The sequence below is a fragment of the Onychostoma macrolepis genome, chromosome 01 (genome assembly GCF_012432095.1).
Source record: "Onychostoma macrolepis isolate SWU-2019 chromosome 01, ASM1243209v1, whole genome shotgun sequence".
NCBI lineage: Eukaryota > Metazoa > Chordata > Actinopteri > Cypriniformes > Cyprinidae > Onychostoma > Onychostoma macrolepis.
In genome coordinates, this window is record NC_081155.1 from 13,167,685 (window position 1) to 13,182,358 (window position 14,674).

General features: G+C 38.6%; 2 protein-coding genes across 3 annotated transcripts; both read left to right on the forward strand.

Moving 5' to 3' along the window:
• The first annotated feature begins 73 nt into the window (after nt 1–73).
• On the forward strand, nt 74–3,808 carry rnaseh2a (ribonuclease H2, subunit A). 2 transcript variants are annotated; one of them, XM_058783834.1, is made up of 9 exons: nt 74–562; nt 1,297–1,425; nt 1,501–1,572; nt 1,646–1,772; nt 1,864–1,951; nt 2,181–2,318; nt 2,455–2,542; nt 3,187–3,310; nt 3,465–3,808. In XM_058783834.1, exons 2-9 carry the CDS (start codon nt 1,299–1,301, stop codon nt 3,622–3,624), a joined length of 924 nt encoding a protein of 307 aa, XP_058639817.1. In that variant the 5' UTR covers nt 74–562; nt 1,297–1,298; the 3' UTR covers nt 3,625–3,808. The 2 variants fall into 2 exon arrangements, with proteins under 2 accessions (XP_058639817.1, XP_058639827.1); XM_058783844.1 differs by lacking the exon at nt 74–562 and adding an exon at nt 623–644.
• Nucleotides 3,809–4,107: 299 nt separating this feature from the next.
• On the forward strand, nt 4,108–9,552 carry snrpb2 (small nuclear ribonucleoprotein polypeptide B2). The gene is made up of 7 exons (XM_058790489.1): nt 4,108–4,152; nt 4,328–4,417; nt 4,520–4,692; nt 5,001–5,132; nt 5,279–5,320; nt 6,727–6,815; nt 8,878–9,552. Exons 2-7 carry the CDS (start codon nt 4,354–4,356, stop codon nt 9,035–9,037), a joined length of 660 nt encoding a protein of 219 aa, XP_058646472.1. The 5' UTR covers nt 4,108–4,152; nt 4,328–4,353; the 3' UTR covers nt 9,038–9,552.
• Nucleotides 9,553–14,674: the final 5,122 nt, after the last annotated feature.

The following is a 14,674-nucleotide window of genomic DNA, read 5'->3' on the forward strand; positions in this document are numbered from 1 at the left end:
CACATGATGTCTTGTAATTTTGGTTTTGGCCTATTAACATACATGTCAGAAAATTAAAAATACATTTAAAAAAAAAAAAAGTATTCATTATTTAAGCCAGATTTTTCATCCACAACATGAGAACAAACCGCACAAAAACCATATGCATAGTTTTTTGCAACACTGACCTGACGTTTATGCTTAATCAATGACAATCCATCACTCTTAACCTCTATTTATAATTTATTGCTCAACTCCCTGATCGTGTTTTTGCCTTTTACATTTCTGCACTCGCGTGAATGCAAGTAAACACTGAATTAGAAGATAAAATCGGGAAAATAATCGAACGTCCCATGAACTCCATTTCCCACAAACCACTGCGACAGAGAGTTGTAGAGGCACTCATTTAAAACTCGTTCGCTGCATGGTTTTAGACATTAGCTGTGTTTTTAAATAGGTTCCAGTGTGCGTCGTATTATTCTATCCAGTAATAAATACTTGTTGTCTTTCCAGTATTGTCGGTCAAAGGTCACGCTGTCCTGTCACACGCGCGCCAATTCTGTATTTCCGGTTGAACATACAGGTTCGTGCAAGTTTGTTTATGCAGCCAAATTTACACACTTTAATAGTTAAACACATTGTTCTATGATGCTTTTGAATACCCTGTTAGTTAGTTAAACCTCATGTTTTCTCCATTCATTGTTCGTACTGTTTTGACTGTAAAAGATTTGTATGATCTCGTATTATTGATTGATTTCAGTATCAGATGCGGGAGGAAATGTGTTGTGGGTCATTTCTGTTAAAGACGTGCCTTTTAAATTCTGTATTTTATACAGGCAATAATAATACATGTGTTGTGATTTATGGATATGTTTTTATATGTTTAGTAGCATGCTCTGGTCGAATACTATTCAATATAACTTGATTATTTGCACAATAGCAAGATTTTTTCTTATTATCAATGTTGAAAACAATTGTGCTACTTAGTTGTTTGAATATAAAGTTCCAAAGGACAACATTTATTTGAAAATCTTCTATTATGTAACTAATTTCCATAAAGGATGGAATTATATTATACATCTAATTTTAGTGGGTTCTTAGCTTGAAGCTTAATTAATTTTTTTAGTGTTTTTAATTTATTTTTTATTTGTAATATTATTAATGTTATTATTGATATTCATTAAATAATTTTTTTTTTATATGCATTTTTGTAAAGCTTGAATTAAGCTTAAAATTCATACCTATGTTTACTTAATTGTGATATATTTTGTTTTTAAAAGATGTTTTATTTTATTTTATTTTTATCCCAATGATCAGACATGGATCTGAGTGATTTTGAGGCAGATAACTCTGTGAGCTGCCGCTTGTCCTCGTCCATCCCGGACGTGTGTAAGACAGAGGACTGCTGCCTGGGCATCGATGAGGCTGGCAGGGGTCCCGTACTGGGTGAGTGTCGTCCTCATTGGACAAGGCCATTTTGTGATTGAAACTAGAGTATAAATTTGACATGCTGTATTTCAGGACCCATGGTGTATGGGATATGCTTCTGCCCTGTATCCAGAAAGGAAGACCTGAAGAATTTGAAAGTGGCAGGTTGGTTACAGAGCAAATCTTGACAGGAGTTCAGATTCTGTGGAAATCTACAGTATTTTTGTCGCATGTTTAGACTCAAAGACGCTGACGGAGGCAGAGAGAGAGAACCTGTTTCTAAAGATCGATGAGGCCAAAGATTTTGTAGGCTGGGCCCTTCAGGTCCTCTCACCAAACATCATTTCCACCAGCATGCTGCAGAGGTACGTGCACGCATGATTTCACTGCATGCATGCTAAGGCTGGTAATTAGAGTCAAGAGAATTTTTTTAACCTGTTGTGCTTTTATATTCAGAGCAAAATACAATCTGAATGCGCTGTCACACGATGCTGCGATTGGTCTGGTGCAGTACGCTCTGGACTGTGGGGTGCAGCTCAAAGAGGTACAAACCCTGTATGATAGACCGCAGATCTGGTGATGAAGCTGTAAATTTATAAATTTTATATAATTTTTAAAATAATTTATACATTTATAATTTTTTAATAATTTATAAAATATACATTTATTATAATATATATATATATATATATATGTATATTATTTAATTTTTTTATTTTTATTATAATTTTTTGACGTGTTTTTCATAATGACGTGTCTTTCAAACCTCTCAGGTGTTTGTGGATACTGTGGGTCCTGCAGAGAAGTATCAGGAGAAGCTCTCCCAGCGGTTCCCGGGGGTGGAGGTCACCGTCCGTCCCAAAGCTGACTCGCTCTTCCCCATCGTCAGCGCTGCCAGCATCTGTGCCAAGGTAATGGTTCCTTCAGAGGTGGATGATATAAGGGGAATGTTAGTTATTAGAGGAAAAATATCTGCTAACACTGTGAGAAAGATATATGCATATGATTTGATTTTTTATATTTTTGACTAATGTGTTCTCTTTGTAGGTGGCTAGAGACCATGCAGTCAAATCCTGGAAATTTGCAGAAGATTTGGACGAAGTGAACACAGATTATGGCTCTGGGTATCCTAATGGTCAGTTTATATCATATAATATTCCTTCCATTTCCATAAAAGTGTTGTTTTTTGGGGTTTTTTTTAACAATTAAAGGTAGACTAATCATGTTTAGATATTTTTAAATGAGCACTAGTGTCAATTACTGCTGTTTTTCTGGCACATATATACTACTATTCAAATGTTTGGGGTCATTTAAGATTTTTTAAATGATTTTTTTATACTTTTAGTCAGCAGGAACGCATTAAATTGATCAAAAATGATAGTAAAGACATTTATAATGTAACAAAAAAATAAATGCTTTCTATTCAACAAAGGATTATAAAAAACAGATTCTAAATTCCACAAAAATACGAAGCAGGACAATGTTTTTATTGATAATCAGAAATGTTTCTTGAGCATCAAATATTAGACTGAAGGATCGTGACACTGAAGAGTAATGATGCTGAGAATTCAGCAGGAATAAATTACATTTTGCAATATATTCATAGAAAACAGTTCTTTTAAATTGTAAAAATATTTCACAATATTACAGTATTTTTGATTAAATAAATTCAGCCTTGGTGATCAAAAGAGACTTCTTTCAAAAACATTTAAAAAAATTTACCTCAAGAGTTCTGTACTATGCTCAAAATAAATATTATGATTTATTCTGTGTGTTTAGATCCCAAAACTAAGAGCTGGCTGCTGAAGTATCTAGACCCAGTGTTTGGTTATCCTCAGTTTGTGAGGTTCAGCTGGAGCACAGCGCAGACGCTCATGGACAGTAAAGCTGTTGCTGTTCACTGGTGAGTCTGACAGCAGAGGACGCTGCCTTTTCATATTCTTTAGTGCTTACACATAGAATGTTATATACAAAAATATTTTTTCTGTCCGAACATGTTAGTACTTGCGCATTTTTGCTTGGAATTCAATATTAAATGTGTTTGTTTGTGTGTGTAGGGACGATGATGAGGAAGATGGAGAAAAAGCCGCTGCTCGTCAGAATAACACCTCAATGCTGTCGTATTTCAGCCGCAGCAAACCGTCAGAGCTCTCACACACACGAGACACACACCGCTTTTTCACTGAGCGCAAACTACAGAGCATCAACACACTCTGAATACAAACACTGTCCATCAACGAGAGCAGCACTCAACATATCACAAAATACATGACTGGATATGTCCAACATTGTATTGCAAAACGATGAACTGTGCATGAACCAGAATGTATTATATTCTCATTTGTGTTTTTTTATGGCGTGTATTATTAATTTCTGGATGTAAAATAAATAAAATGTTTTCATTTTCATATTTTTTGAAAGTGTCTTAGATTTTTAACCAGGGTTTTCATAAGTGGTATAAAAAAAAAATGGCCCAGAATATTAGTGATTCTATGTCTGTCTTACTGAAAACTGCCTAGCAACCACTCAGAACATGTTTATCATGTTTATAACATGTAGATCAATTTAGGTTTACGATGCTTTTGGGAAACGCGAGCCAGATTAGTTTTTTTTTTTAAACCAACACACTTCTGTGCGTTTGATGTTAATATCACTCCGCGACAGCAGGTGGCGCAACTGCTTCACAACAATAAACCGAAGGCGGAAGAAGCGTAGCGGCAGTTTCCGCTTGGACTCAGCAGTGCGGTGAGTTTGAGGCGATTCGTTGAGTTTGATTAATGTTTAGTAAATTATTTGTACGTTTATAATTTAGAAAAGCAGCACTCAGCGATATTAACAATAGTCTGTACCAACGTGTTTTTTTGGACATTGTGTGGTTGTTCACGTTAGCTGCTCACTTCATTCATTCTCTTTATTTTAGTGTGGTTTTACCTGAGGTTATTAATCATGGACATACGACCGAATCACACCATCTATATCAACAATGTGAATGATAAAATCAAGAAAGAAGGTAAAGTCTTTGTCATGTTTGCTCCTTTTCTCCCCGTTTGACCGTTAAACTATATGATTGATATGATTGTGAAACTTTTTTCCTTTTCTTTAACTTTTCTAGAGTTGAAGAGATCCCTGTACGCCTTATTCTCCCAGTTCGGCCAGATTTTGGACATTGTTGCGTTAAAGACCACAAAGATGAGGGGTCAGGCGTTTGTTGTCTTCAAAGAGCTTTCTGCAGCCACCAATGCCCTCAGACAGCTTCAGGGATTCCCTTTCTACAATAAACCCATGGTCCGTGCCACAGCTCACAGGAACTACAGAGCAGTCACACAATTAACATTTCAGAAAATAATGAGCGGAATATGGTCCTTTGATGTTATAACTTTAACTTTTATGTTATAATCAGATCATATAAGGAGAAGTTTATCTATAATGTGAAAAATGCCATTAATTACTTGCCTATATTTAGTTTCTTTCAACTGTGATTCACTAAAGGTGTTTATCAGATGTTGTCATTCGTATTACTTATCAGTTTACATGTTACAAAGCATTGGAAATGCACACGTTTCTCAGTTGCTAACCTTAGCGTGTACTTGTAGCGAATCCAGTATGCAAAGACAGACTCGGACCTGATCGCTAAGATGAGAGGCACGTATGGAGATAAAGAAAAGAAGAAAGAGAAGAAAAAGAAAGCTCAGGAACTGGCTGCCAATTTCAACAAGAAACCAGCGGTGAGTTGAAATGCATGTTTGCTGAGGCATTGTGATTAGAAAATGATATCGACGACCTAGTTGTGCTGAAATGTACATTTAAAGAGAACCAGATCAGTGAGTAATGCTTATAGATGTTTGTGACTTTTTTTTTTTTTTTCATGCAGGGAACTCTAAACACACAACCTCCTCCACCTGCCACAGTCCAGGTATGTCACACAATTTACATGCTTATTTTGTGATTTGAAATTTTTGTATTTTTAAAAATTACTTTGGCTATGTTTACATGCACAATGAATTCAGACTGAATTCATTCCGATTGATGAATCTGAATGTAGTGTTTACATGAACGCTAAATAAAGTGATCTGGGGGGTATTCCAAAAAGCAGGTTATGTGAAGTACCTGGGTATATTTGAGGATAAGAGAGTGGATAACCTCAGCTTTCGGTTCCAAAAATCGGAGGTTACTTTCAGGGTATGTGAGTAACCATAGCAACTTGCTCTCTGAAGATAACCAGCTCCAGAGCAGTAATTAGAGATGGAGAATGAATTACAGAACACCGGTAATAACTCCTGTGTTAGCTGTTTAGGCTGGAGATGGCATGAGGGGGAAAAACTGTTTTTATGCCTAGATGTTCTAGTGCACAGAGATCTGTAGCATCTGCATGGGGGGAGAAGTGCAAACAGGTTGTGTCTGGGGTGAGAGGGGTCTGTGATGATGCTACCTGCCCGTTTCTTCACTCTGAAGTAGTACAAGTCCTGAAGACTGGGCAGGTGCACACCAGTGATCCTTTCTGCTGAGAATGTCTTGAGTCTTAACCAGGAACATACTCTGAGTTGAATGAATTTACTCCCGGATGCATTTTTGGAACCACATACCTCGAGTAAGCAAGGTTTGGGGTTAATCAACCAAAAGTTCAGGGTTTAGCTGACGGTAAGTTAACCGTGCTTTCTGGAATACACCCCAGGTTGATGTGCGCGTTTATCGTCACATATATTTTGACATGCGACGCTGCACAAATATAGTGTTTCTCACTGTTTGCACATAATAACTACTCTGCTACACTGTTTCTTTGTTTTAACAGCAGAATTAATATGTATCCATTTCTGGATAAATATACATATAAACCGCTGTGCCGTTCTGCTCATATTTATCAAGCAGTAAAAATGCCCTCCCCGCGCTCAAAACGGGTTACCTGTGGAAGGACTGGTGGGAGGTTGTCCTGCTCCACTTCACAGTTGCCGAGTGAAAGGAGAGTTTTATAATGACAGGACACGCATTTATACAACACTTTATTCAAAAGAAAGAACCGCTCATTTCATGCGTCATAAGTCATTATGCTATTTCTATATCATTGCACATGCACAGTCCTTTCAGTTTCGGGGTTCAAGCCGATCGAGTGTTTACATGCACTCGCAATAGTATTAGAAAAGGAATAAACCACCCCCTTCAATCAGATCGAGCTCAGTTGGATCGATTCAGGTGTTTATATGAAGGCTTTTCAGTCCGATTGAGCCATCCATCGGATTACAAACGGATTATTTGGTTGCATGTAACATAGCCAGTAGTGTTTTGTTTATATACCTAATAATAAATGATTTTATATTGATTTAGGTCCCTGACAACCCACCAAATTATATTCTGTTCCTGAATAATCTCCCAGAAGAAACCAACGAGATGATGCTCTCCATGTTATTCAACCAGTAAGTTTTCAATACAGTAAACCAGTAAACATTTGAAAAAGTAAATGTTGCAGTAATAAATGCAAAACGATTATCTATTATCTTTTAATGTATTGTTACAGTGTGCATATAAATGGGATTTTTTTTTTTTTTTCATGCAGGGAACTCTAAACACACAACCTCCTCCACCTGCCACAGTCCAGGTATGTCACACAATTTACATGCTTATTTTGTGATTTGAAATTTTGTATTTTTAAAAATTACTTTGGCTATGTTTACATGCACAATGAATTCAGACTGAATTCATTCCGATTGATGAATCTGAATGTAGTGTTTACATGAACGCTAAATAAAGTGATCTGGGGGTATTCCAAAAGCAGGTTATGTGAAGTACCTGGGTATATTTGAGGATAAGAGAGTGGATAACCTCAGCTTTCGGTTCCAAAAATCGGAGGTTACTTTCAGGGTATGTGAGTAACCATAGCAACTTGCTCTCTGAAGATAACCAGCTCCAGAGCAGTAATTAGAGATGGAGAATGAATTACAGAACACCGGTAATAACTCCTGTGTTAGCTGTTTAGGCTGGAGATGGCATGAGGGGGAAAAACTGTTTTTATGCCTAGATGTTCTAGTGCACAGAGATCTGTAGCATCTGCATGGGGGGAGAAGTGCAAACAGGTTGTGTCTGGGGTGAGAGGGGTCTGTGATGATGCTACCTGCCCGTTTCTTCACTCTGGAGTAGTACAAGTCCTGAAGACTGGGCAGGTGCACACCAGTGATCCTTTCTGCTGAGAATGTCTTGAGTCTTAACCAGGAACATACTCTGAGTTGAATGAATTTACTCCCGGACGCGTTTTTGGAACCACATACCTCAAGTAAGCAAGGTTTGGGGTTAATCAACCAAAAGTTCAGGGTTTAGCTGACGGTAAGTTAACCGTGCTTTCTGGAATACACCCCAGGTTGATGTGCGCGTTTATACGTCACATATATTTTGACATGCGCACGCTGCACAAATATAGTGTTTCTCACTGTTTGCACATAATAACTACTCTGCTACACTGTTTCTTTGTTTTTAACAGCAGAATTAATATGTATCCATTTCTGGATAAATATACATATAAACCGCTGTGCCGTTCTGCTCATATTTATCAAGCAGTAAAAATGCCCTCCCCGCGCTCAAAACGGGTTACCTGTGGAAGGACTGGTGGGAGGTTGTCCTGCTCCACTTCACAGTTGCCGAGTGAAAGGAGAGTTTTATAATGACAGGACACGCATTTATACAACACTTTATTCAAAAGAAAGAACCGCTCATTTCATGCGTCATAAGTCATTATGCTATTTCTATATCATTGCACATGCACAGTCCTTTCAGTTTCGGGGTTCAAGCCGATCGAGTGTTTACATGCACTCGCAATAGTATTAGAAAAGGAATAAACCACCCCCTTCAATCAGATCGAGCTCAGTTGGATCGATTCAGGTGTTTATATGAAGGCTTTTCAGTCCGATTGAGCCATCCATCGGATTACAAACGGATTATTTGGTTGCATGTAACGTAGCCAGTAGTGTTTTGTTTATATACCTAATAATAAATGATTTTATATTGATTTAGGTCCCTGACAACCCACCAAATTATATTCTGTTCCTGAATAATCTCCCAGAAGAAACCAACGAGATGATGCTCTCCATGTTATTCAACCAGTAAGTTTTCAATACAGTAAACCAGTAAACATTTGAAAAAAGTAAATGTTGCAGTAATAAATGCAAAACGATTATCTATTATCTTTTTAATGTATTGTTACAGTGTGCATATAAATGGGATTTTTTTTTTTTTTTTTTTTTTTTGTGCAAAAACATTAACTGTTGTTAAACACTTTAAATATACTGTTTCCCCTTTTGAATAAAAATGCATATTTTTATATATATATATATATATATATATATATATATATATATATATATATATATATATATATATATATATATATATATATATATATATAAAAATAAAAAATATTCTCACCCAGCTTCGGTAAGATTTTCTCCTCAGATTTTTTTAACTTCCCGTCTTGTTCCATCGTTTCAGGTTTCCAGGGTTTAAAGAAGTGCGCCTGGTCCCTGGAAAGCATGACATTGCGTTTGTGGAGTTTGAGAGTGAGGCTCAAGCTGGAGTTGCGAAAGATGCGCTGCAGGGATTCAGAATCACAGCCACCTGTGCCATGAAAATCACATACGCCAAAAAGTGACCTGGCTCACACTTACTGGACTGTAACTGAGGCTTTGATCAGCGGATCCTCACTTCTGATTTGTTTGTCTTTACATTTGAACTCATTTAAAAAAAAAAAAAAAAAACATGTTTGTTCAGTGACTGTATAGTATCTTTTTTTTTTTTGTATGGGAATTATTTGGTCACTGAGGACTTTATGATATTCCAGGGCAGGTCTTTATTTTGTACTGTGGACTAATAAAATTAGCATCTAAAATAAATGTCCCCTATTTTTACGACATTTTAGTTTTCCGCTTGAGCTTAAAGGAACAGTTCCCAAAAATAAGGCACTCACCCTCATTTTATTCCAAACCATTTTTAGATGCACCTTCGTAATTGTATGACTTGAGATCAGTTGTAAACTGTCAGGCACGAACTCTCTGTACTTGACAAAAGGACTGAAATAATTGGTTTGGCACAGAACATTGTGACATCCATTTGCGTCAGCGCGCTCAGCTCTGTAAATTTTGTTCTGGATGCAACTCTCTTATGAATTTAGGCACAAGCTGACAGGTGCATCAATAACAGATTAAATCGGTCATGTTTATATTTTAGCAAAGAATGGTCTCATCATTTACACAGCTGGGGATCTGACCACCAAGGCCACTGACATTTTCAGACATGCTGCTTTTAAAATGTTGTCATGAGAGGTTCGCATAATAACTGACAGACACTATCAAATTAGTCCCAGCACATAATGACCATCCACTAAGCATCATTTCAATACATAAATATAGAATACCAAAAAGAAAAAAAGCTCCATTAAAACTCTGATAAGTGGGTTGAATGGACAGGAAAAATGTTTTGCTACAGAGATCTTCCAACGGGTAAATTTAACTGAGAAGCTTTAATGGTAAGGATGAGCAGACCTTTTGTTCCACAGTTCTCACTAGAGACTCTTGCATCAACTCTTATGCAAGAGCCAATGGAAGGAATGAGAAATATGAAACAGACTAAACCAATACTTCAAACTGAATTATTGCTCTCCTTTGAAGTACAGGAATTAGTTTCTCAACAGCCAAGTAGTGAAAACAAGTCTTCAAGAAATTCTTGCAGCTCACTCTCTATGTCATTTAAAGAGGAAAAGAATAAAATATGCAAACAACCAGAACACCCTATAGCAATTTCACTGCAACCACCCAGAACAATAACTGAATCCACACTGTAGCAACCACCCAAAATACCACTGAAGCTGCCTAGCAACCACTAGAAGTTACTCCCCAACAAGTTAATATTTCAATCATTTAACAAGACATATTCACAGTTCTGATGTCGGTTAATGATCACACTGACATGCAGGTAGTGTTCAGTGTTTTATTTTGGTAGTTTTTCTTGTGAAATATTGTATTTTACAATAAAAACAATCAAGTGTTGAAGTCAGCCTGACTTCAACACTCTGCTCGCCTCATTTGATCTCAAGCGAGTGTCTACTACGGCTACTCACAAATCAGGTAACCAACTGGACCTTATCTACACACACTATTGCTCCACTGACAACACTTTAGTTACTCCATTACACACCTCGGACCACTTCCTCATCACTTCTAACCTCACACTAACTCCTGACTCAACACACACTCCTCCGCGGGTCACCTTTCGGCGTACACTATGCTCACTCTCTCCCTCTCGCGTATCCTCTATGGTTTCATCCTCACTTCCTTCACCGAACTCAGTTTCCAGCACTAGACACAAACAGTGCTACTGACACTCTCTGCTCCACTCTAACATCTGTCCGATGTTCTCCATGAACATCACTCTAGACTCAGGGATGCAGAGAGGAAATGGCGCAAATAAAAAAACTCTACCAACCTTCGTGTGTATCAGTCACTCCTCTCTTCCTTCTCTGCAAATGTCTCCACTGCTAAAACGACATATTACCACAACAAAATTAACAACTGTTCTGACTCTTGCACACTTTTCAAAACTTTCTCTTCTCTCCTCCCCCACCTCCTTCATCAACCCTTACAGCTGATGACTTTGCAAAATTCTTCATAAATAAAACAAGAAACATCAGTGACCAATTCCCCACACTACAAACTGATGATAACTTCATAACAACAAATACACACTCTCTCTCCTCCTTCTCTCCACTCTCGGAGACGGACGTTTCTAAACTTATTTCCAATCATCCTACTACCTGTCCTCTTGATCCTATCCCCACTCACCTCCTTCAGGCCATTTCTTCTTCAGTTTACCTGCACTTACTCACATTATCAACACCTCTCTTCACACTGTTACATTTCCCACAGCATTTAAGCAGGCTCGGGTAACCCCACTGCTTAAGAAACCCTCTCTAAATCCAGCACTTTTAGAAAACTACTTTCTTCCATTCATTGCAAAGACACTTGAGCGTGTTCAAAACATATAATAGTTCCTTGCACAGAACAACCTCCTGGACAACAACCAATCTGGCTTCAAAAGCGGCCACTGAACTGAGACTGCCCTGCTCTCGGTTACTGAAGCCCTGAGACTGGTAAGAGCAGCTTCCAAGTCCTCAGTACTCATCTTGCTGGATCTGTCTGCTGCTTTTGACACAGTTAACCATCAGATCCTCCTGTCCACCCTCATAAAGCTTGGCATCTCAGGAACCGCACTCCTGTGGTTTAAGTCTTACCTCTCAGGTAGGTCTTTAAGGGTGAGGTTTCTAACTCACAACTTCTTGCTACTGGGGTTCCTCAAGGCTCAGTGCTTGGATCTCTTCTCTTCTCCATCTACATGTCATCATTAGGATCTGTCATTCAGAAGCATGGCTTTTCTTATCACTGCTATGCTGATCACACTCAACTCTACTTCTCATTCCAACCAGATGTTCTGACGGTAGCTGTTCGCATTGCAGCCTGTCTGAGACATTTCTAGCTGGATGAAGGACCAGATTTGCCTTATACAACATTAGGAAGATTAGACCCTTCCTTTCAGAGCAATCTGCACAACTCCTCGTCCAAACGCTTGTTCTCTCCAGACTGGACTATTGTAATGCTCTCTTGGCGGGCCTTCCCGCATGTACTATCAAGCCTCTGCAACTGATCCAGAATGCAGCAGTGAGAGTGGTCTTTAATGAACTGAAAAAAGCTCACATTACACCTCTCTTGATCAGTTTACACTGGCTACCAGTAGCGGCTCGCATCAAATTCAAGGTACTGATGTTTGCCTACAAGACAACAATTGGTGCTGCACCAATATACCTAAACTCGCTAGTTCAAACTTATGCACCCTCCAGAAGCTTGCGTTCTGCAAGTGAATGACGCCTTGTGGTGCCATCCTAAAGAGGCACAAAATCACTCTCACATACCTTTTCCTGGACTGTGCCCAGCTGGTGGAATGACCTCCCTATCTCAATTCAAACAGCTGAGTCTTTGGCCATTTTCAAAAAATGTCTAAAGACACATCTTTTTCACCAGCACCTGATGAACTAATACTAGCACTTTCCTATTCTGTTCTATTCTATTCTATTCTGTTCTATTCTATTAAAAAAAAAAAACCTAGCTATGTGTACTGTGCTAGACTAACTGAGACTTGTCACAGCACTTGTATACTGTTGCTCTCTCATTGGTCTGATTGCTTCTATTGTTCTCATTTGTAAGTCGCTTTGGATAAAAGCATCTGCTAAATTATTAAACATAAATGTAAATAAAAATATCAAATAACCCAATATATTTTCTTTCTTTTTGTCTTGTTTAATATTTATATGGTAATTTTTATGGTAAGTTTAAAACAGGTTAGGTGAAAAGTAATCTAAAAGTAATCTAAAAAGTAGCCAGAAAGTCAGAAGTCAAAAAGAGCTTTATTACCAAGTATGTTTACACACAAGGAATCTGACTTGACAACAGGAGCTTCCAGTGCAGAAGAAAGTACGGACATAGTGCAAACAAACATGATAGTGCAGACATACATAGGAATTACACAGTAGAGATGGAATATAACACTAATATATGAAAAACAGAAAAATTAAATAATGTGCTATATAGAGAAGTAGAAGTATAGAATTTTTTTTTAATTATTTAAATGCGTGTACAGATATGTTATTTACAAGTGTGCAGTTTACAAATGTACAAATTTCTGATAAATATGCATAAATATGTCAGTTATGATAACAATGTATAGTTATGAAAGTTTTAATTGTTCAGGCGGAATATAGCCTGCAGGAAAAAACTGTTCTTTTGTCTGGCTGTTCTGGTGGTCAGTGCTCTGTAGCGCCGACCAGATGGCAACAGTTGGAAGAGAGAGTGGGCTGGGTGTGTTGGGTCCAAAGTGATTTTATTAGCCCTTTTCCTCACTCTGGAGGTGTACAGATCTTGGCGGTTGGGCAGAGAGGCACCGATAATCCTGTCAGTAGTCTTGACTGTCCAATGTAGTCTCATGGGGCCTTATTTATAAAGCATGCGTATGCACAGATTTGACCTTAGAGTGTGCGTACACTTAAATCCACATCAGCGCACATATTTGTAAAAACTTTGATATGGAAAAGTGCTTAGCATCACGTCAGGGTCTGAGCAGACCCGGAGTACTGGGTACTTTGGAAATGTAAGCTGTTCTTCCAGCTCGCTGTTCTAAATTAAAGGATTTGGACGATGACTGGTGATCTTTTATATGTCAATGATATTAATTAGGAGTCATTTACAAGGCAGAGAGCTGAAACTATTCGGTTGCGTGCAAGTTCAAGATCATTTGCGACTCATAGATATCACATCTGAAAGAGAGGCGTTTGTGCGTTTTCTGTGCGTACGTTTATTCTGTGAATCACACGTTCGCATATTTGAGAGATGATCGTAAAATCAAATTTAGGATGGTTTCTGCGCAACATTTTAGAAATGAGGCCCTTGATGTCTGATTTGATAGCTGAACCAAACCAGACAGTTATGGATGAACACAGAACACTGTCCTGAATTTCCTCACTTGGCGAAGGAAGTATAACCTCTGCTGGGCCTTTTTAGCAATGGAGTCTATGTGAGTGTCCCACTCCAGGTCCTGAGAGATGGTGGTGCCCATGAACTTGAATGACTCCACTGTTGTTACAGTGCTGTCCATGATGGTGAGTGGGGGGAGTGCAGGGGTTCCTTCTGAAGTCCACAATCATCTCCCCTGTTTTGAGCATGTTCAGCTCCAGGTTGTTGTGACTGCACCAGACAGCCAGCTCTTTAACCTCCTGTCTGTATGCAGACTCATCTCCATTGTGGATGAGGCCGATGATGGTAGTGTCATCTGCAAATTTCAGGAGCTTGACAGAGGGGTCTTTTGCAGTGCATTCGTTTGTATACAGGGAGAAGAGCAGTGAGGAGAGTACACATCCCTGAGGGGTGCCAGTGCTGACCGTGAGAGTCCTGGATGTGAGTTTACCCAGCCACACTAGCTGCTGCCTGTCTATCAGGAAGCTGGTGATCAGCTGATAGATGGAGGTGGGCACGGAGAGCTGGGTCAGTTTGTCTGAGAGAAGGTCAGGCATGATGGTATTGAAGGCCGAACTGAAGTCCACAATAATATCCTTGCATAATTCCCAGGACTGTCGAGGAGGATGTAATGCAGGATGTAATGCAGTCCCATGTTGAATGCCTAGTCCAAATGAGTAACTTTGAGGCTACAATTTATCAGTAATCTTGCACTGCAGCTTTTTAGAGCAAAC

What these genes read in the sequence shown, in the direction of transcription:
- rnaseh2a (XM_058783834.1), top strand. Translation starts at nt 1,299, where the DNA reads ATGGATCTGAGTGATTTTGAGGCAGATAACTCTGTGAGCTGCCGCTTG. An exon ending in GTGGGGTGCAGCTCAAAGAG is followed by an intron (nt 1,952 to 2,180) that starts GTACAAACCCTG and finishes CAAACCTCTCAG; the next exon opens with GTGTTTGTGGATACTGTGGG. An exon ending in TGGCTCTGGGTATCCTAATG is followed by an intron (nt 2,543 to 3,186) that starts GTCAGTTTATAT and finishes CTGTGTGTTTAG; the next exon opens with ATCCCAAAACTAAGAGCTGG.
- snrpb2 (XM_058790489.1), top strand. Translation starts at nt 4,354, where the DNA reads ATGGACATACGACCGAATCACACCATCTATATCAACAATGTGAATGAT. An exon ending in TGATAAAATCAAGAAAGAAG is followed by an intron (nt 4,418 to 4,519) that starts GTAAAGTCTTTG and finishes TAACTTTTCTAG; the next exon opens with AGTTGAAGAGATCCCTGTAC. An exon ending in CTCCACCTGCCACAGTCCAG is followed by an intron (nt 5,321 to 6,726) that starts GTATGTCACACA and finishes ATATTGATTTAG; the next exon opens with GTCCCTGACAACCCACCAAA.